We start from the raw sequence: 22,014 nt of genomic DNA on the forward strand, positions 1-22,014 counted from the left end.
TCTACCCGATCTTACAAAAAAGAAAAACTTACACTCGCACACCCTAGCCGTCCGAAGTCACACGAGTTCCAGGTGCTAGATGTTTAGAGGAATTGGACAACCTCGAAAGCAGTGTAGATACAAGACACACCAGCACAACATGGATAATTCTAGCAGGATTTGACCTTGCTCGTTTATTTGCGGATGCAACGTTTCGGGGCGTGACCCCTTTCTCAAACATGCTTGAGAAAGTGGTCACGCCCCGAAACGTTGCATCCGCAAATAAACGAGCAAGGTCAAATCCTGCTAGAATTATCCATGTTGTGCTGGTATGTCTTGTATCTAATCTACCCGATCTGCCTTCCCCTGCCTTCCGCTGGCTAAAATGAAAATCTCCTGGGGGCAGGCACTCAGAGCACTTTGATTTCCATAGTCGCCCGAATTTTCCTAGTGAGGCAATTATGGGCGACTTCAGAAAACGAAGCGCTCTGAGTGCCTTACTGTTTAGTAATGCCAATGATGAAGAATATAGTGAAATAAACCTAGTGATCAGATGAAAAGGATGAAGCCAACTAGTGGAATTCTTGGACTGCATAATCTAAACCAAAGGTGCAGATAATTACTTTTAAGGGGGCCTTCAAGCACTTTTTTCAGTTCAATTGGTTTCAGATAGATAACCAGAAATAAAAAAAAAAATCCAATTACTTTCAATTTTCTATTTGTGACGGTTGAAAGTTGAACTGTAGTTTAATTTTCCACCTTCTTAAGCAGCTTGGGGGGGGCACTGACCCTCTAACTGTTCTAAATTAATACATTTAGTTGATACATTTGTTACCTTTTTCACTGCTGAGCAGATCCCCTGAGTTTATATTAAAGGCAGCTGTTAGAATTGATACAATAGTTTCTAATATTCCACATTTGCTGCTAGGAAATGTATCAACTAATTGTATCAACTAAATGTAGCAAATTGTACAGTTTAGAATCTGCTCCGGGATCAGTGAGCTGCCAGATTGAAACACTAGAGACAGGAACATTCAACTTTAAACTTAAATTTTGGGAAAACTGTAGAAAATAAAAGATAGAAAGCAATTGAAAAAATAAGTCTTTGTTAATGTTGAACTATCTGAAAACAACTCAACTGAAAAAAATGTTTGGAAGATGAACAACCCTTTTAAAGTAGTATAGAACAGGCGGTAGAACTGTACCAGAAGTGTAGGCGCCCAATTTTGTTAAAAAAAAAAAACACAGATTATTCAAGAAACACATTATAATTATACTCATTAAACAGCTGAACGAAGATTCTAACATTTCTCAGTTATGGAATCCACATGCCAGTTGAGTTCCTATTTGCTATTATATTCTTTGTTTTTAAGTTATAACATGTTTTCTCACACAAAAAATCACATGCATTTGGTCTTTTGTGTGTCTTTTATGGCTAAGTGCCAGAAATTATAATTGATATATTTTGCATAAAGGACAATGGAAACAAACTCACCAGGTAATGAGCATTCATGGACACAGATAAGGTGCTTTTGCATGTATACAACGTAAGTAAAACACAAAGTGATAGCCAGATAGATTTGCAAAAAGCAAAACAGAATGTACAGTGAAACAGAATACTAATTGTATTACCTTTGAACCAGGTGGGGCTGTCAACCCAAGGAAAGCATAGACTACATTATTCTCTCGTGCTTCAAAGAAGGCATCATAATCCTGTTTATAGAAAACAATGTAAAGGATATGAGTGAACTCTGTATGTAAACACCAGTCTTTATGGATGCAACATTTTACATCCCATTGTAGAAATACTAAAGTAGGAGACTGCATGGTTCATAGCAATCTCAGAATATAGCACTTTTATGGCGGTGGTGCACTCTTTTGGTACAAGAATAAAAACTTTTTTTTTTCAGTAAGAAGTTTTAATACATACACTGTGTGCTGGCACAGGCTATAAAATTTGCAATCTTTCCTCCACTGGCGGATGTGGTTGCTAAACAGTCTCCAGATTTTGCTCAAAGGAAAAAATGTTTGTATAAAGGAATACATTTTTGTATTTTGTTACTGAATGTTTATAAAGATTGAAGCTACACTAAAAGGGCTGGGCATTTAAAATAAACAAAGATAATATTAAAGAAGTCCTGTGCTGTTTACTGGATGTGGTTATTCATTTTTAAGTGGTTTTAGATATGTCTCTTTTAATAACTACATTTTAAAATTACTTTTAATATCTAAATAAATGTTATGTTTTAAGGAGAAATATCAAAGTCACCAAAAGTGTTTGTTTTCCTGCTGCAAGGAAAGGGTGAAAATGCCCAGGACCACAAGAGTTATAAATGTTTTCTGATGCTGCGTATTAACATAGGTGATCTACCAAAGACAGCAGGAGTTATTCCTAATGCCCCACACAGTGTGCAAAGTGCAAAAAACCCTCTCAATCAGTCATTTTTTTGCACTTTTCCCACTTTGTGGGGCAGTGTGCAAACATCCACAGGCATCTGTGGATTCCTTCCACTGCCTATTCTTGCGCCCCTTAGTCCTCTTGCACTGGCACCCCCTGGGGCCAGGAATGGTCCCTAGCATGTTCTACAGATTGAGGTTGCAGAACCAAGAAAGTAGGGAGAGCAGCCACTTGGAGACCACAAAACAGAGGAAGGGCTGTGCTGCCCTGACCCGCCTGGCCCCGCACAGATAATACCCCAATTCTAGCATGTGCAAATGGTGGCATTTTCTGTTATTTTATTTCCTGATCTGTGCCGGTTATTATTAGTGTAAAATTTTATTTTATAAAATGTTTATAAACTGTGGTAAATGTTGTAATACACTTGATCAAAGATGCAAGCTTAGAACGTTGCTTGCGAAGTCGTTGCTACTCATGGACATCCATGTATCTGGTATAATGGTGCTGCATGGGTTCTGTGGCATAGTGTCACAGCAATTCCCAATGTTCAAATAGCAAAACACACTCCGCCACACCTGACATGTGTCTCCAAGTCCTTTCATTAACTCCCAGAGATGACACCGTTAATTCAGCATAGAACTAATCACATCTACAACGAAATAGATAGGGAGGTACTGAATCAAGGAGTCGATTCAGCCAAATCCCAGCAATTTTTAAGTGAAAATAAAAATGTAATATAAGCTTCATCTAAGGAGAATAAGAAACGTTTTAAATACAATTAAAAATTCTGTAGCATTTCTGAAATATTTAAATTGCTCTTCATTATCCGACTCTCAGCAATCTGTCTCTCTTGTAGCTTGTGTCAGTTAAGAAAAAAAAAAGCTAGCTCTAATACATTGTCCAGGCAAATGGAATAAACCATTGTATTTGACCTGTCAATCAAAATCTTAGTCCAAGCATATCCAAAGACCGGTCCGCGGGCCAATTGCGGCCCGTTTTCAAATTTACACCGACCCGCACCCTCCATCATGAAATTAATAATAATGTGATCGGGAATTGTGTAGCCATAGCAGTAATATTTTGGCACATGATCTGCCACTTGGTCTATCCTGCTGCGTATGTGCTGAAGGTGTTAGCAATAGACACGTACTGGCACGTAGTGCTGCACCGCTCTCGCATTCTTCTTTAGGGCTGAAGGTGCAATAGACATACTGATGTGCCAGTACAGTAAAAACTAAAGAAGTATGCGAGAATGTCGCGTCACTATGTACCAGTACGTGTTTATTGCTTACACCTTCAACAGTACGTCACTACGTTCAAAGAATGTCAGGCTGAATGGTTGGCCCCCACACATTTTCACCTCACCAAATCTGGCCCTCCAAAAAAGTTTGGACACCCCTGTCTTACTCCTACATGAACAGAAACAGATGTCTTAGAAGGGCATAGTGAAAAATAGAGAAACAACAATATTTTAATATTTATTATAGTTATTGTGTTTCCACGAGATGAAACTCATATTATACTCTAAATTTTGTGACAGTTCCCTAAACTAAATCGAACTCTATAAAAATCATAATTTTGCAGCTCCTGGTATTTATTTTCATCCAATTAGGATTCCAATTCGATTTGGAAGGTTTTTTTGGAGCGTTCAGTATTTAGCTGAATGCAAAACGTACTGACTTGGTGTGTCTTTAGAATCAACTCCAAGTTTTTTAGCACCTTACCCCACAATATTGGCTTTTATTGAAGATCTGAGGAGGTAGTGGGATACCATTTGTTGGTCGGCAATCCTCAGGAACATTCTCTCTCATCCACTTTCGATTCTCTTCATTGGTTGCAATATCTTTTTCTTCATATTCAATTTTAACAGCATGTAAAAACCCTAGGACATCTTGCTGTTTCTTCTTAATCTAAAAAAAGAAAACACAAAAACACACTTCAAATCTTGCTAAGTATTTTAAATAAATGATTTCATTACTTGTCAAGAAGAACATTTCCATTTGTTTATCAAAAGTGGTAACTTGCAGCCTATTATTTTAGTGAAACAAGAAAATCCTTTGGACCAGCTGTACCTTATTAGCCCATATAAAAACATAGCTACTGTATACAGTATACCGTTAAAGGAAAACTATACCCCAAAATGAATACTTGAGCAACAAGTGGCATATTAAAAAATCTTACCAAACTGGAATATATATTTAAGTATATATTGCCCTTTTATATCTCTTGCCTTGAACCATCATTCTGTGCTGCCTCAGAGATCACCTGACCAGAAATACTGCAGCTCTAACTGTAACAGGAAGAAGTGTGGAAGCAAAAGACAGAACTCTGTCTGTTAATTGTCTCATTTGACCTAATGTATGATTTGTTTGTGTGTACCGTGAATCATACAATCCCAGGGGGCTGTCCTTATTTTTTAAAATAGCAATTTTTTATTGATGATAACCCAATGGCACATACTACTTAAAAAGTATATTATTATGAAAATGGTTTATTTACACGAAGCAGGCTTTTTGCATATGAGCTGTTTTAAGCAATATATCTTTATAGAGAACTACATTGTTTGAGGGGTATAGTTTTCCTTTAAATCCAAGCGCTTTAATACAGTATATGTTAACAATTAAGTTAGGGCATGGTTATGTTTTCAGAACAGTGAAGTCTCCCGCCTAATACCTGTTCTTTTTTTTGCATAAAACAAATATTTATGGGTGTCTTAATTATATAAGTAATTATGAAAACCAACATATTTTTATGTACAGTGTATTGTCAAGATAGATAGAATTAAGAACAAATGAATCAGAAAGAATGCTTGGAAAATAAATATGCAAAGAAATTACAGGACATTTCATAAGTTAAATGGAAGAAAGCATTGCCAAAAAGGTCAGTGAGGAATCTTAATCATAGCTGTAACTATGTATATCTTTCTGAAAGGCCCTTAGCAGTTGTTCAAACAGTTGCTTGAATAGTACTTCCTGACCAGTAGTTCTGACTTTGCTATAACAAAAGTTAAAGGGCCTAACTGTCAAGAGAGCATCACAATACAGGGAAAAAATACCAAGATTTCCAGGAGAAAGTGGTAGTAGGAAATGTAAAGTAGTCATTTGTTTATTTTAATGTAAACAAGTATCTTTTAAAAACTACAACCTCAAGAATCATCCAGGCAAATGTAATTCAAATTTAGATATTTTTTCACTAATGGTTTAGAAAAAATCTAACATTTTCCTCCCTGGGTGCAAATGAGAAAATCCTTTAGTTGCTGACCAAAAAGGTGTTTATTTGAGAATAATTTTTGTTAATATTTGCACAGAGAAACCTAGAGACTTCCACAAGTGATTTATCACTGTTGCTAAAATAACAACTAACATTATTGCTGTTTCCATTAGACCCTAAATGGGTATAAACCAGAGATCTGTAGGTCTCTCGGCTTTATAGGCTCTGTGGAAAGACTAAACAAAGTGATATTTTGTTACTTGCCTGTGGGTATAATAATAATAGTATTATAAATGTCTCACCAGTGGGAGTTAACATTTCTTTTTCTTAATAAGGCCTTTGTTTGTGTCTGCCCTACATAAAGGACATGCATGTTGATGTTTAAAACAATACTGCATTTGCTTAGCACTATATAAGAGCGATTCAAATCAAGTTTATAACTGTCAACATATTTTGAGGCAGGGGTCTTTATAAACAATGTTTTTATATTGTTCTAGGTGAATATAGTCTCTGTGATTACATTTCTGGGCCATTCATAATGAGGCAATACCCTTTAATTGGTCCAGAACACAACATGCTGCTATATTACTCCTCACTTGTTCAGTTCAAATCACACTATTGGGTTGTCTATGGTACATTGCAATAACATTTTTAAAGCACACAGGAGATTATCAAACCAAATAAATAACTGGTGTGTAGCACATGGTTCACATAAAGCTGCAACTGAATGTGAATGCTCAAAGTTAAATGAACATTTCTCTGATCCTGATATTTTTGCCCACCTGAAATAGAGTGACTTTAAAACATTATATACCTATCTGGATAATTATCAATAATTGAAAATGTTTACTAAAATAATTTAAATCATTCTATTGCCTCGGAAAGACATTAAAAGGTAACTGGTAGGATACTGATGTGGATTAATGCATGTGGTCTGTAGAAACAGAACACTGCATGACATAAAATATTCTAGCTCCAGATGCATTCCTTATTTTATTTTAAAACCTATACAGATGTTATTTAGAAGACTCATCCAATATATCATAAACCGTTGGCACTTTAAAGAATTAAAGGGGTTGTTCACCTTTAAATTAAACTTTAAACTTTTCGTATGAATTAGAGACTGATATTCTGAGATTATTTGCAATTGGTTTAATGTTTTTATTATTTGTGGCTTTTGAGCTATTTAGCTTTTTATTCAACAGTTCTGCAGTTTGCAATTTCAGCAATCTGGTTGCTAGGGTCCAATTTACCTTAGCAACCATGCATTGATGAAGAGACTGGAGTATGAATACGAGAGCCTGAATAGAAAGAGGAAAAATGTAGCAATAACAAAAAATATGGAGCAGTATAGAGCACTTGTTTTTTAGATGGGGTCAGTGACCCTCACCTGAAAGCTGGAAAGAGTGACAAGACAAAAAATTCAAAAACTATAAAAAAAAAATGAAGGCCAGTTGAAAAGTTGCTTAGAATTAGCCATTCTATAGCATACTAAAAGTTAACTTAACGAATTGTTCAGTATAAAAATTAAAAATTAAATCAGTGGCTTGATTGGGGGGCACATGGGCCATAACAGTTTGCTTTTGAATCTGAGCTGAATGCTGAGGATCAATTGCAAACTCACTGAACAGATATGTCCCATGTGGCCCCCTTATAGTCACTGAGCAGGAAGTAGTGTTCTGGCTATTATGTTACACGTCCAGTCACTCCAGTCTTTATACATTACTTTTTTGGCTAACTAACTATATTAGAAACATTTTTTAACTGTTCTAATATAATAAATATCCAGGGCCCCTCCTGCCATGAAGCAAGGTGAGAATTTTTTTATTTTGCACAGCCTATCTACTTACCCAGTGTTTATTTATTTATTTTTTAAAGCTTTTATTTTTGCATTAACAATAACACAAATCATAAAGTGGGCCAGTGTTTATTTTTACACTGAACTGTTCCTTTAAAGGTGAAACACCCCTTTAACAAGCAGATCTGATATGTTACAGTAATGTCATCTTCAAAACTAGCAAATTAATATGATGCATGGCATAAATCCCATAAGCACGCCACCAATGTTTGTACCAGGGAGCTGTATGCTGAGGATCAATTACAAACTCACTGAACAGTTATGTCCCATGTGGCCCCCCTTCAAGTCACTGACTAACTCAGAGGAAGTAGTGTTCTGGCTATTATGTTACACACCCAGTTACACCAGCCTTTATACATTACATTTCTGCCTAACTAACTATATTAGACTTTTTTTATTTTGCACAGCCTATTTACCCAGTTTTTATTTTTAAACGGAATTGTTCCTTTAACTGTTCTAACATAATAAATATCCAGGGCCCCTCCTGCCATGAAGCAAGGTGAGAATTTCCGTTTTTTTTAAACCAGTATAGCACTCATTGCACTAGCAATGCACCCCCTCCCCCCTTTTGACCTGCTCCAAAGCTAAAGTTTTAAGTTCAGAGCAGGAGGGGTGGCATCAGGGCAACCCCAGGATCTCCCCTGTAAATGTGATGTTTTATAATGACATAGGACTAATTGTAACAGTTAGGGGAAAAAAACAAGTTTGTTGCTAGTGTTGCAAAACAAAAGAACAGTTATATTTAAAGGTTTACACTCTTTTGGGAATAATGCAGATATATGCATTTTTAAAGAAGAAAGTTCTTTGAGAGAAGCTTGATCTAATTCACTAGAAACAAAACTACAAAAGAAGCCTTTCCCATGTACGGCAATGTACATCCCCTCCCCCAGTATCAGCTTTTCCTGAGGCAAACAGCCAGGCAAAGTAGCACCAAATATGGAGAAGTAGTTAAGCTACTCTGCTGGGTGGTAGTTCAACCTCTAAATCAGCTTCTCTGAAAGGTTTCTGCATGTGATTCGCAGAGCACAGAAAAAGAGAACAACAATTTCATACAGGTTTCGTTTCATGCCTGTTGTGTCTTCCTAATGGATCTATACAGTATGTTTCTGGCTGACTTGCCTGGGTGTTTTAGCTACAGTTGAGGCCTCCTTTGCAAAACCATATACAGCATGCAGAGTGCACACAACATGTCACAATCAGGCATCTCTTTGTGCTCATCTTTCTGCAAATAGCCTCTCCATTATGGAGCACAGAGACCTATGGCACAGCCTTTGGATCCAGCACCGACTACATCAGAGACATAACTACTGGTGTTTCAGTTTCCATTCCCCCCTTGGCTGGCTGGATCAATGATAAGGCTCTGTCCTTAGGTGCTGCTCTCTACAACAACTGTGCTGCGGGTGAAAAATATGTGCATAAATAACCCATAGGGGGTATAAGTGCCTCCAGAATGAGCACTAAGGGGGCACCTCTCCAGCACTTATGCCCCCCCACCCACTGGGTTAGGAATGAGTGATATTGAGGATAACTTTTTATATCTAAGGAAAGTCTCCAAAAAGGTTATGAAAAGTCTCCAAAAAGGTTATGATAAACAACTGTTTATCCAAGGATCCCACCCACTGATCTTGCACAAGCCCTGCCAAGTGTTGCCTGTATTAGATGAATTTTTGGGTGCCTTTAGGCCTGTTTCAGCTCGGAGGTGAAGAGTATATTGTGGCAATTGGAGACTTTCCTATTACCATGGGTGACTGGGTGAATTGGGAGACAAAGTAGGTTAAAGGGATCCTGTCATCGGAAAACACATCAGTTAATAGTGCTATTCCAGCAGAATTCTGCACTGAAATCCAGATTTTTTTATATTCAATTTTGAAATCTGACATGGGGTTAGACATTTTGTCAATTTCCCAGCTGCCCCTGGTCATGTGACTTGTGCCTGCACTTTAGGAGAGAAATGCTTTCTTGCAGGCTGCTGTTTTTCCTTCTCAATGTAACTGAATGTGTCTCAGTGAGACATGGGTTTTTACTAGTGAGTGTTGTTCTTAGATCTACCAGGCAGCTGTTATCTTGTGTTAGGGAGCTGTTGTCTGGTTACCTTCCCATTGTTTTTTGTTTGGCTGCTGGGGGGGAAAAGGGAGGGGTGATATCACTCCAACTTGCAGTACAGCAGTAAAGAGTGATTGAAGTTTATCAGAGCACAAGTCACATGACTTGGGGCAGCTGGGAAATTGACAATATGTCTAGCCCCATGTCAGATTTCAAAATTGAATATAAAAAAATCTGTTTGCTCTTTTGAGAAATGGATTTCAGTGCAGGATTCTGCTGGAGCAGCAGCACTATTAACTGATTCATTTTGAGAAAAACTTTTTTTCCCATGACAGTATCCCTTTAAAGTGGACCCGTCACCCAGACACAAATAGCTGTTGTAAACTCATTTAAAAATCTCAGCTGTCAATCAAATATTGTCTGCCCGGCCTCTATGCCTAGGCATAGAGGCGGGGCAGACAATTGCTTTCACTTTCCATTCAGCACTTCCTAGATGTCACTGCTCTCCCCACATTCCCCCGTTCTCTTCGATTTAATTGTGTAACCAGGGCATGGGGATGGACTTCAGGTCCCCCATTCTGGTGCACAAACAAGATTCTGAGATGATGCAAGGCTTGTCTTAATAACAGTGTCCACAAAATGGCTCCTGCCTGCTTGCTATGATTATGAATTCCCAGATTGAAGGAAACAAGATTCAAATAATTTATATAGTGTAATTAAAGTTCATTTTGCTTGACTAATGTGATAAAATAGGATTTTGAATAATGTTTTTGGGTGACGGGTCCACTTTAAAAATAGGGTAACATGCCTCTGTATATATTAAAGGGAAATGGGTCACATTTTTTTAAATTTATACATATTATATATATTTGTTAATCATTTAAGCATTAAAGCATTTGCATTAATTCAAATATTTAATAGCATCCAGAAACAATGAATACACCCTCTATCAACATTAGTCAAAAACTTTCCTAAAATATAACGGGAAGTTAATTTGCAGGTAAATACATTAAACTACTGCGCATGCATCTGCCCCTGGAAATTTTAAGAAAGAAGAAGCCTGAAGAGGATCGATCCGTGGTATGTTTGCTCCTCCAGCAGAACTTTCAATAACCTTAACACAGCATTTATTTAGCAGATATTCCTATTATCAGTAATAAATGTTAAATAATTTACCACTTTTTTGGGATTCTGACAAATCCTGAATCCTTCAAGAAAGACCGAATCAGGAAGGACAAAGGTGAACCACATGGTTAAAAAATACTGATATTATAAATACCATTTATACATGAACATTTAATTGTGTATACCAAAACAAGTATGCATTACTGTTTACACACATACAGAGAAATGTGTGAATAAAATATTGCAATTATTACTTGGCAACATAGTTATTGTCCCTTTATGTGTATTTTTAATGCAGGCTCTGATACACTTTTTTATAAGCATATGTTTTCAATAAAATGCCTGTGGAAATATGAAGAACTCATAAACAGAATATTTAAATATACGGTACCCTGCATGTGCAATTTGCAGCAAGGTTATTTAAGTTTCCTTTTCAAAATGAGGGAATTGTTATTTTTTGCAAATAAATTTTAGTAAAATATTAATGAAATCCTAAAATAATTAACTTTTTGACTACAGATTTCTAAACCATTGTACCTGGATGTCATGGTCTATTAATTATGGATACAACTCAAGGAAAATATAATTAGAAAAAAGAATGTTTTTGTATTGTGATTCTGCTTTAATTTATTTTCAGAACTCGGTGTACAGTATATGCAGGTATATTTATCAGAATTTATTTATTTATCCAGGTCATGATATACAGTATGCAGATACTTTACAGAAAAGGGGAAGAATTATTGTGAATATTTAAAATACAATTTAAATTTTCAAAAAAAACATTCCTTCATAACACTGTTATAAAACTGTTGTATAGTGCTGCTCTGATGTACCAGTTACGTAGATTTATGAACACTATCAGGAAACAATTGACACTAAACAACAAATAAATGATCTGCCTGAAACAAACAACACAATGGAAACCAAACTGTCCTTTCAGAAAAATGTCACAGGGTTAATGTCGAATAAGAGGATGCCTTTTCAGGGAGCACAGCAACACAAAATATGCAGTGTATGTGCCAAAGCAAATTAATTTAGCCCTGGGAAGGAAGCCAGGAGATCTTGGCTGCCTCCAGTTTTATGGTCTGGTCTTGCATTCCAAAGACTAGAATTAATCTACATGTGGACCCAAACCTCTGATCCATGTTCTATGCAAGCCAGCTGAGCACATCTGTTGCCTAAGTCTGTTCCACTGGAGGGCATCTTTCGTTTAGTGAGGGTATGTTAAGTAATAATAATAATGATGAAAGAGTAAGTAAAAGTAGCTACTGCTTAAACACAGCAGGAAGAAATTAATAGAAAAAGAAGAAATATCAAAAACTATGTCTGATGTGCTTCAAGTCTGCTATAGCTTGCACAACCCAGAATTCAAAATCACACGTTGAAACATGTGATAATATAAATAGACAGACATGCATACCTAAATTATATGTTATTACTAATAATTAGGCATAAGGGAAGCTAACTTTCAAACGACATCTAGTTTGTAAGTAAGCACATCCACTGGCATTCATACACAAAACCACCCCTCCAAAAAATCTTTGGAGGGGCTCAGTATGCACAGGAACCCGTACCTGCCCCCACCCCCAACCCTTCCTGCCCATTTGAGTATTACCTCCTAGAGCAAGCAGGGACTTCTACAACAATAGCAGAAGCAGACCCTGCGGTCCTGGTACTCCTGTATCTCAAGCCCCCTTGGAACTGCAGGGTTTGCTTCCTCTAAACCACTCGGCACAGCTTTAGAAACCTACACAGGGCCCTAAAGCTATTGGTTTGTATGGGCACAGAGCTGATCTTGTACCTAGTGTGCATACTGACCTTTCCATGAAAAGCAGGCCCTATGGTGATGCAAAGCAGATGGACTACAGTTGCACCATCTCAATAAAAAGCATGCTGACAAGCAAAATAGGGCAAGAACAAGTTTTATGCATCGGACATTTATCATTAAAGGGGAACAATCGCAAAAATGAAAATGTATATAAGCTTCAGCATACTGAAATAAGAAACTTCTAAATACAATCAATTAAATATTCTGCATTGTTTCTAAAATAGTCAAGTTTATCTTCACTATCCCTCTCGTAGCATCTGTTTCTCCTCATTCTGTCTTTATGCAGCAGCTTGGTGTCAGATATTTATTGACAGTTAGATCCAATATATCTTATAGGGGGGCTTCCTTTCCTAGCAGATGTATTAGAGCTCACCCAAATAACTGCTTCCAGTACAAGCAAAATCTAACAAAATAACTGCCTTTTGCACAAATCCTGCTTGTAGAGAAACATGATGTCTAGTGATTTTAATAGAGTGAACTCAGACGCTGAGAGCAGAATAGTGAAGATAAACTTGATTATTTCAGAAACGGTACAGAATTTTTAATTGATTATATTTAGAAAACTTCTTATTTCAGTGTGCTGAAGATTATATTATAATTTAAAGTTTAAGTTTAACAAGTACTCCAGTTTTGAGATTCCTTTAATCCGCAGAGTTCTGGCCCTTTGATGTGCAGTTTCAAATAAGGGCTGTATAAATAAAGGCAATAAAATGGTTTCCTGGCCAAGAAATATTCAAAAGCTATTAAAAAGCCATGGGTAATTTTAATCCATTGAACAAAGGCAAAGATCACATGACACACTAATGTGACATCTGGTGGAAAAAATTAAATTTTCTTTACATATGGAAGGTGTATCAAGAAATATAAAACATCACTGGTACTTGACCTGTCCTTTTATTTTGCTACATGAACAATTTCAGCGGTACGGGTGGGACAGATGTATCAGAGAGCAGATGGGAGAATAGCTTTTATGGCAGTGAGCCTAACAGTATCCTGACGTGAACACTGAAAAAAAAGGTTGAATGTTTATAGAAATCCATTCATTGTAATAGTATATGCAGCACCTGAAGGCAGAACAATTCAGTTAAGGTTAAACATTTACCCAATGACTTTAGCATATGCTCTGTAACAGGGCTTATCATCAATATAATTTCAATCAAACAGCAGCAGTGCATTACTGTTAGCACAGGGCATCCCTTTATTGTTTAATTAAAATATATTTTATATTGCACAATTTACAAGTTATAGTGTATCATTATAACTATATGCAGTTTCCTGTTTAACATGTGAGTATATCCCAGATACCATTCAGCTAAATCCCACCACCAAGGTCTTCAAAAGTGAAGTGCAACCAATGGCGTTACTAGACATTACTGGGCCCCACAGCAAATTATTTTTCAGGCCCCCAAAATGTCTAGAGGTTGACCTGTTTTACCAATATTTGTTGAAACTGTATATGAATTAGGGCATCGTGGGGCCCCTATGCCTCCTGGACCCCCCTGCAACTGCAGGGTTTGCTTCCTCTGTAGTAACGCCCTTGATTAGAGTCCTGCAGCAGGTCGGGTACCTGCGGGTTACATGCAAAAGCCTGCAGTACCTTGCAGGTTGAGGGTAGAAGTTCTGGGTGGGGGTAAAGATGCGGGTCAGCGGTTCTGCGGGTTTGCAGGTCGGGACGCGGGTCTTTGCAATAGCGATATTTACTCCTTTTTTCGGGTCACGGCTACTTCCGATGATGTCACTTCCGATTTACAATGACAGCACTTCCTGATTCTTGATGGTCAGCGGGTCGCGGATAAGGTACTTGCGGTTATGGTCGGGTAGCGGTTCCAAGCGGGTAAGAATGCGGGTTGCGGGTCCGATTTACGGATTGCAGGTTGCGGGTATGGGTTCCAAAAAATGGAGCCGCGCAGGACTCTACCCCTGGTAACCATCTCTGTCACTTAAAGGACATGTAAAGCCTACATTTTCCTACCATGTTTATAAGTTGGGCATATCTTCCCCACCCAAGTCACATCATTTGTACTGCATATACCCCCTCCATTTGCCAGCGCCATCACATTTTTCTAAAACAAATAGCAGCTTTCACCAGGCAGCCATTTTCCCTCTGACACATCATCTGTAACATTGACATCTGCAAACAGGACATGTATGCTGTAAAGTTCATGCAATGCAGAATGCAGGTTTACACGGACACAACATACTTTGATAAAAATTTCTATTTGGGTTCAGCACTAAAATGGTTAAACTGAGCTCAGGAGAGGTGGTTAGGAGAAAAAAATAAGATCAGACAGCTAGAGCAGAGTTTCTATGGGAATCAGCAACGCTATCTCTTCATTGGCTGTTAGACTGGAGGATGTGTTTAGTAATCTGAGCTGAGAAGAACTGAGCATGGTCATAAGTCAACAGCCAAAGCTAATTTCTGAGGCAGGGGGATGAGGAGGTTAGGAGGATTTCTAAGTGAGTAAGGGGATGCTGCAGCCTTACTGTCAACCTTTTAACAACAAACTAAAGATTTCAAAGAGGCAGTACACTGATTACATTTTTGTGGAGGAGGGTTACATGTCCTTTAAAGGATTATTGTCCAGTATTTGCCTCATGCGGCTCTTCATCCTGCTTGCTGTGGCTCAGTCTTGCGGCTTTGCATGTCACATCGTCTATAGAGCCCTCACACCTGCTGTTGGCTTCTTGAGTGTGCTACCGTGATAAGCTAACTGTTAGCTTACCGCTGTCGCACACTCAAGAAGGCCTGTATAGACATCCCAAGCAAGACCGTGCCGCAGCAACATGATTCATTATGGTCCTTACCGCGGTCACACACTCAAAACAGCAGGTGCAAGGGCTATAGACGTTCATGTGACGCATATTTTAATGACGTCTATAGCCCTCGCCTTTATACAGATGAGAACATTAATATTTAATAGGGCTATTCAGTGTTTAGTTTATTTCAAAGTAGGCCTACACATGCACACTGCATATTTGTTTGTTGCATTCTGTTGTTGTAACAGGTAAAATTAAAAAACTTTTAAAAGTTTATAAACTGTGTTATGTTTTGCGGCTCCAGACTATTTTTCTTCAGTGGAAGAGGGGGCAAAATGGCTCTTTTGATAGTAAAGGTTGCTGAACCCTGCCCTAGCCTGTTAATCTGGGGTCTGTGGTCTATTAAGAGATTTATGGGAATCATGCACAAGATCAGGTTGCACTCTACAGGGAAACAAGATCAGTACTAAAAATCCCCAGTAGTGGATGCATGCAGCCAAAAATGAATGATGATAAGTGACTAAAACTCTAGAGCCAACACAAGCAAATGCAACATGTCCAGAAGCCAAAGTACTAGATATATCCCAATAAATCATAATGATCTATCCTGGCTATAATACACTGATTTATGACATGAATGGTTTGTGCAACTCCTCTATGGATTTTGGAAGTTCCCTGCTACCAGAGTACACGAAAATTGATACCCGATCAAAGACAAATATCTCAGAACAGGTTATAGCAGTGGTGACCAAATTGCTCAGATGCAACAATTATCTAATAGACATTCTTGTGAGGAGCCCCACATATATATTTACATATATTAAAAATGAAGTAAAATTAAGAAATCTTTAGAAAAATGCAGTTACCTGTTCTCTAACCTTCTACATATCTTGTTTTATGTAAGCAAGTAGCTGAACCATTTATTTACGATTCTTACCTGATTCTCTGCTCATATCTGTGCAACAAAACTGAGAACAGTATATAAATGACCAACACTGAGACCATAGGATATTTCAGATGTATTTGACTCGGTCCTGTTACACACTGATAATTTAATGCTACATTAGTCAGATCACAATGAACAATTAACCTACTGTAGGTATGTTGTTTCCTGTGGACCAGATGTTTATATGCTTTGAGGAGCACAGAAAACCTATAATACAAGTATATATTCATTTGCATTATAGATGAGCTACAAATCTGGAGCAGGAGCTTCTGGAGAATATGGAAGTTGCAGGTATGTTAAAGTTGTTGCATTATGGGCTGAGGGTATAAAAAAATACTCTTGATTATGTGAAATCAAGTGTTATTTTAGGGAATGACCATAGATTGGCAAACCTCCAAATATCTGAATGATCAAATAAAGGAAAAAATAGACCATACCCCCATGATCTGTCCAAATTACATCCACTTTCCTATGCAGCCTGCCCCTTTTAGGGTTCATAATGTGTGGCTGTTCCACAAACAAAACATTGGGAGGTATAGGTTTGCTTCAGGACATTAGACATCCAGGTCATTCGTAAACAAATCACTGTGTCAAAATGGATGTTTCAGTAATTCATACATTATATGGAAATGAAGGCTACAATATACAGATGAAGGCATGCCGGACTCTGCAAGAAGTTTTCCTCATGCCATTTCTATATTCAGAACTCTTTGTGAACTGCCGAAAGAATTCTTAACGAAGTTAAACTTGCCTCACTGAATTTATATTTAGATAAACCTACCAATAAAGCTTATGGCAAGAAGATTCCCAGGTTAACATGCAAATCTATAAATCACTAAAAATAATAGCTAAATTAGATCAAAACCGGGACAGTGCAGTAAGGTGAAGATTAATCAAAATTAAAAAGAAATCTGTGCTTTTTCTGCACATATTGTGTATGAGAAATATTGCAGAATGTTTCTCACATTTCTTGCAATTTAGGATATTGCTTATTTCTCGCTTTTTTCAAAAAGACTCAGATTTCTCCTGCATTATACAAAGTTCCCATATACGTTAATGTTAAGCTAAAGAATTATTGAGAACTATTTAGTGAGTTAAGTGCTAGATTTCCATCCAAGTGCCCTTGTATGGATCAGATTTAAATTGCCATATAGGAATGCAACAACCACCATTGTTGCCATTAGGGCACTGTCCTGTCCACTAAAATAATTCACTCATTATTAAACATCATCACCTCGCTCCTCCAGAAGTTTTACCTCTACCCCCTCATCTCATGCCTCCCTGATGTCAATGTCTGGACAGCTGCTCAGAGAAAAATTGCCGTGCTTAGGGAAAATGCTGACGAGAGAGCCCAACAAGTTTGACAAATAGCAAGAAATCTAAATCTGTGCAAAAAGCTGATTAAATAACATTTCAGCTTTGCCATTGCTAAATATAAACTTAAAGATAAGGGCACACATAAAATCTTTACCATTGTGATCTACAGTATATAATCATGGCAATAAAAGGGTCATGATGAAAGTGCCAAATACAATCCATTTATAACACATATACAAAATATTTAATACAAATGGAAAAGTATTAAACAATATAAAAATGTAAAGTGTGACCTTTTTTTCTAATATTGAAGTTCAACGCTTCATATTTCACCTTTTCATATTTCACTTTTTGAAGCAACTCTGGGGGGCCACAAACTGTTCTAAATTGATACATAATGATACACTTCGCCAGGCGTAGTTTCGCCAGGGCTCCGCAAATTCACTAAAATCCAAAGTTGCGCACAGGGGTAGCGTAAGGTTGCGAAGTTGCGCTAGCGTTGATTCGCTATATAAAGCTAAGTTGCGCTAGCGAAGGCTAATTTGCATACGGCGCGAAATTCAAATTTCAATGGAGGAACACGTATCTGCACTACAAATGCCTAGAAAACCTTCAAATCAGCAAATAAAAATTTTATTTTGCCCTACACATGTGCCCACTGTCTAGGTAAGTTGCCATGAGTCAGGAAATGTAGGGGGGAAGAAGGGGAGCCCCAAAAAATTTTCGATCTTTTTCAGCCTATCAGCCATCATGTAGAAAACACGCCAGCGTTTTTTGGGACTTAGAAAAAATTTTGACTTTTTTTGAAACAATCCCTATCTACTCTATTGCGCTTCGCCAGGTCTGAGGTGGCGAAGGAAGTCTAGCGTAAAAGGTAGCGTTCAGTACACTGCGCAGGTTAGTGAATTTGCGTAGTTTCGTCGCTAGCGAAGATTCGCCTGGCGTAAGGTTGCGAAGTAACACTAGCGAAACTATGCCAGCGTTCGTTACTGAATTTGCGCAGTAGCGAAAATGCCAAACGCTAGCGAATTAACGCTAGCGTTCACCTTAGTGAATTTGCCCCCATTTGTTTTCAGATAGATCACCAGAAATAACAACTTTTTCCAATGACTTTCTATTTTCTATGTGTGACTGATTTTCTAATATTTTCTATAATATCTAATATAATTTTTAAGCTTCTAAAGCAGCTCTGGAAGGGGGTCGCCGACCCTGTAAACTGTTCTAAATGGATACATTTAGTTGATACATGTCTTATCTTTGTCCCTGCTGAGAAGAATCTCTGGGTTTCATTACAGACAGCTGTTAGAATTGATACAATAGTTGCTAATACTCCAGAGATGCTACTGAGAAATGTATCAACTAAGGGGCCCATTTACTTAGCTCAAGTGAAGGAATAGAATAAAAAAAACTTTTGAATGATTTTTTTTGGCTACTTCGACCATCGAATTGGCTACTTTGACCTTCGACTACGACTTCGAATTGAACGATTTGAACTAAAAATCGTTTGAGTATTCGAGCATTCGATAGTCTAAGAACTGTCTCTTTAAAAAAAACTTCGACCCCCTAGTTCGCCACCTAAAACCTACCGAGGTGCCATGCTAGCCTATGGGGAAGGTCCCCATAGGCTTTGTAACAAATTTTAGGTCGAAGAAAAATCTTCGATCAATGGATTAAAATCCTTCGATCAAACGATTCGAAGGATTTAATCGTTCGATCAAACGATCAAACTATTTGCGGTAAATCCTTCGACTTCGATATTCGAAGTTGAAGGATTTACATTCGGCAGTCGAATATTGAGGGTTAATTAACCCTTGATATTCGACCCTATGTAAATCTGCCCCTTAATGTTGCAAAATTGTCACAATTTCGAGTCTGCACCTGAATTACTGAGTTGCCAGACTTGAAACACCAGAGACACGAACATTCACCTTGAAACTTAGATTTTGGAAAAACAGTAAACAATAAATAATGGAAAGTAATTGAGTAAAAAGTCTTTATTTCTGGGGAACAACCTAAAAACAATTGAATTGAAAAAAGTCTTTGGAAGGTGAACAACTCCTTTAACAGAATCCGCTAGGACCATGTCTAGTCTACATAGTCAATTAAATCAAAAGTGCCTACTAATAGCCTATAAAAATACAACTTTTTCCTACTAAATATAAATATACACATTTAATACAGTCATTCAAGCATAAAACGCATTACATTCAGCAACTAAGCTCATTAAAATATAGGTGATACAGCAAGTCTACATAGCACCTGTTCTTCAGTAAATTGGAATACAACACTCAGAATCTAGAACATCCTAATAAACAATGATTTCTGATGTTATCAGTTGTAACTGGTGGTTAGTGACTAACAATAAATTATGACAATACTTGATACATCTCCTTTTTACTAAACAAGATGCACATATTCTAAGCAGATTTGTTTCCTTTACATTTCTACTCCAGAAATTCTAGTATAAAAAAATAAATAAAATCAAAGTAAATAGGCAACGATATCTGTTTTATAGGAAAATATATGAAGGCTAATATGATAAAATCAATAAGCTCCATGGTTATTGTGTCTAACCAGCAAGAGCAATTTCAGTCTAAAGATATCTGATATTCTGCTAATCTTCTTATTTAGCTGAAAATGGAAAGCAGCATCCATCTGTGAATACAAGTAACAATGCTCTGAGATTTTAAGGACTTGGTACAGTAACAATGCCTTATTTTCAAAGTATTCATGTATATAATGATAAGTGTTCTACATCATTCACAACAGAGACGTTTTACCATGAGTCTGTGTTAAAATAAGGACTTGTTTTGGCTCCTCTCCACTCAAGTTTTATCCAGCTTAAACAAGCCCATTAGATCAAAACATAACTTTGTTTCATAACTTTGCATGTGATTGTTTTCTCTGGCAAAGTACTGGAGATACTTTTATTTACTTTGCACAAAGTAAACTGTATATTCAGGTAAAACTTTAAAAACAAAAAATATTTAAATTCAAATCCCCTAAAATATTCTGCCCTACATATCTTCTTATTTAGTATTTATCTTGGAAGCATTATAATGCATAATTTACTTGGTGTATAAAATCAGTGTCATATCACCAGCATGTGACATAGAATAATACAGATAGGTGGATCTGTTCATCTTACTAGAATGAAGCACAACAAGAAATACCTGTTGATAAAGCATCCTGTATTGTAAATAACACCTTCAGGCCTGGCACTGCATTAATGTCTGGGCAATGAGAAGTTGGTCACAGGGACCTTGCACAAGCACTATAGCAAAATAAAAATAAAACAATGTTTTAACAGTGTTCAGCATAGTGATTCAAAATCATCTCTGACAGTTTATGTAATTATGTTTTCATTCCCATGGGCACCTAATCCATCCCTTGTTTAAAAACAAGCAAAACTTGCATGGCATGGTTTACTTACTCCTTCTCAGATACAGTTAATTTTTATCATGCAGTTCTAAAGCATACTAGTGATTCCCTTCATTATTGGTTGTAAGATATTTTTCACATGGGTCTGTTTGTGGAGCAGTGGCTTAAGCAGAAGCCTTTGGTTCTTGGTGTGAAATAATAATCCAGACTGGTCTCTATTGCTCACAAATCATTCATTCCTATAATTATAATTTGTTAATCCTTCTTCTTCTAACATAACCCCTATAGAGGTTTTTATTAAGACATTAGATTAGGCAGAAGAGGCTGTGTCGAAATACACCCACTTATTAAAGTCTCAATTTATCTCATTATTTTCTGAAAACTACTCCGACCAAATCCGCACAGGGTTTTTTTCCCTTATTTAGAAATATATTTTCAGAAAAATTTCCTGTCAAAAATCATGAAAAAAAGAATTGTATAATTTTTTCAGATTTTCCACCCGAAAGCGGAGATTTTTTCTGATTTTTGGCCTAAAAAACCTTGAAATCTTCAGATTATTGCACAAATACCCAGTGCAGATCAAGATATCTTCTCCCACTGACTTATTTATGCAACCTCAGTAGTTCTGAGATGCCAGATTTTTGGATTCTGACCTTTCCCATCCTCTGGGGTATAATAAATCCAGAAAAATTTTATAGTAAAAAACAAACAATTTTTTTTAGGATTTTTGGCATACGGACTTTAATAAATAAACCTCTGTGTGTCTATATCAAGGCTGATGCAACTCCTGTGAGTGCTGACACAGGAGCAGGCTGGGGATGTGGATTGGGCATCCTGCTGATGCTAAGCTTGCGCATCCGAACGACGCACAAGGTAAGGGCAGGTAGGGGGATGGGAGGACACCTACTTGCCTCCCCTCTTCAACTTCAAAAGAGGCTGACACAAGCCTAGACCCATAAAGTAGTAAAGCCAAAGTAATTTTCCATAAATTAAGAACCAATTTACATTAGCTCGAGTGAAGGATTCGAATATAAAAAAAACTTTGAATTTCGAAGGTTTTTTTTGGGTACTTCGACCATCGAATAGGCTACTTCGACTTTCGACTACGACTTCGATTCAAAGTAAAAAAATTTCGACTATTCGACCATTCAATAGTAGAAGTACTGTCTCTT

General features: G+C 37.2%; 1 protein-coding gene across 2 annotated transcripts in view; it reads right to left on the reverse strand.

The window, feature by feature from the left end:
- Positions 1–22,014, reverse strand: part of sh3bgrl.S (SH3 domain binding glutamate-rich protein like S homeolog) — a 33,287-nt gene that overhangs the window by 4,209 nt on the left and 7,064 nt on the right. The window contains exons 1-3 of one of the 2 annotated variants that reach the window (XM_018233066.2): positions 20,635–20,704; positions 4,102–4,287; positions 1,612–1,692 (exon numbers count right to left, since the gene is read on the reverse strand). In XM_018233066.2, coding sequence (XP_018088555.1) covers positions 1,612–1,692; positions 4,102–4,287; positions 20,635–20,649 — 282 coding nt within the window. In that variant the 5' untranslated portion in view covers positions 20,650–20,704. Of the gene's footprint in view, positions 1–1,611; positions 1,693–4,101; positions 4,288–20,634; positions 20,705–22,014 lie in introns of those variants that run through there. The other variant, XM_018233065.2, reaches the window with a different exon arrangement.

The sequence above is a fragment of the Xenopus laevis genome, chromosome 8S (genome assembly GCF_017654675.1).
Source record: "Xenopus laevis strain J_2021 chromosome 8S, Xenopus_laevis_v10.1, whole genome shotgun sequence".
NCBI lineage: Eukaryota > Metazoa > Chordata > Amphibia > Anura > Pipidae > Xenopus > Xenopus laevis.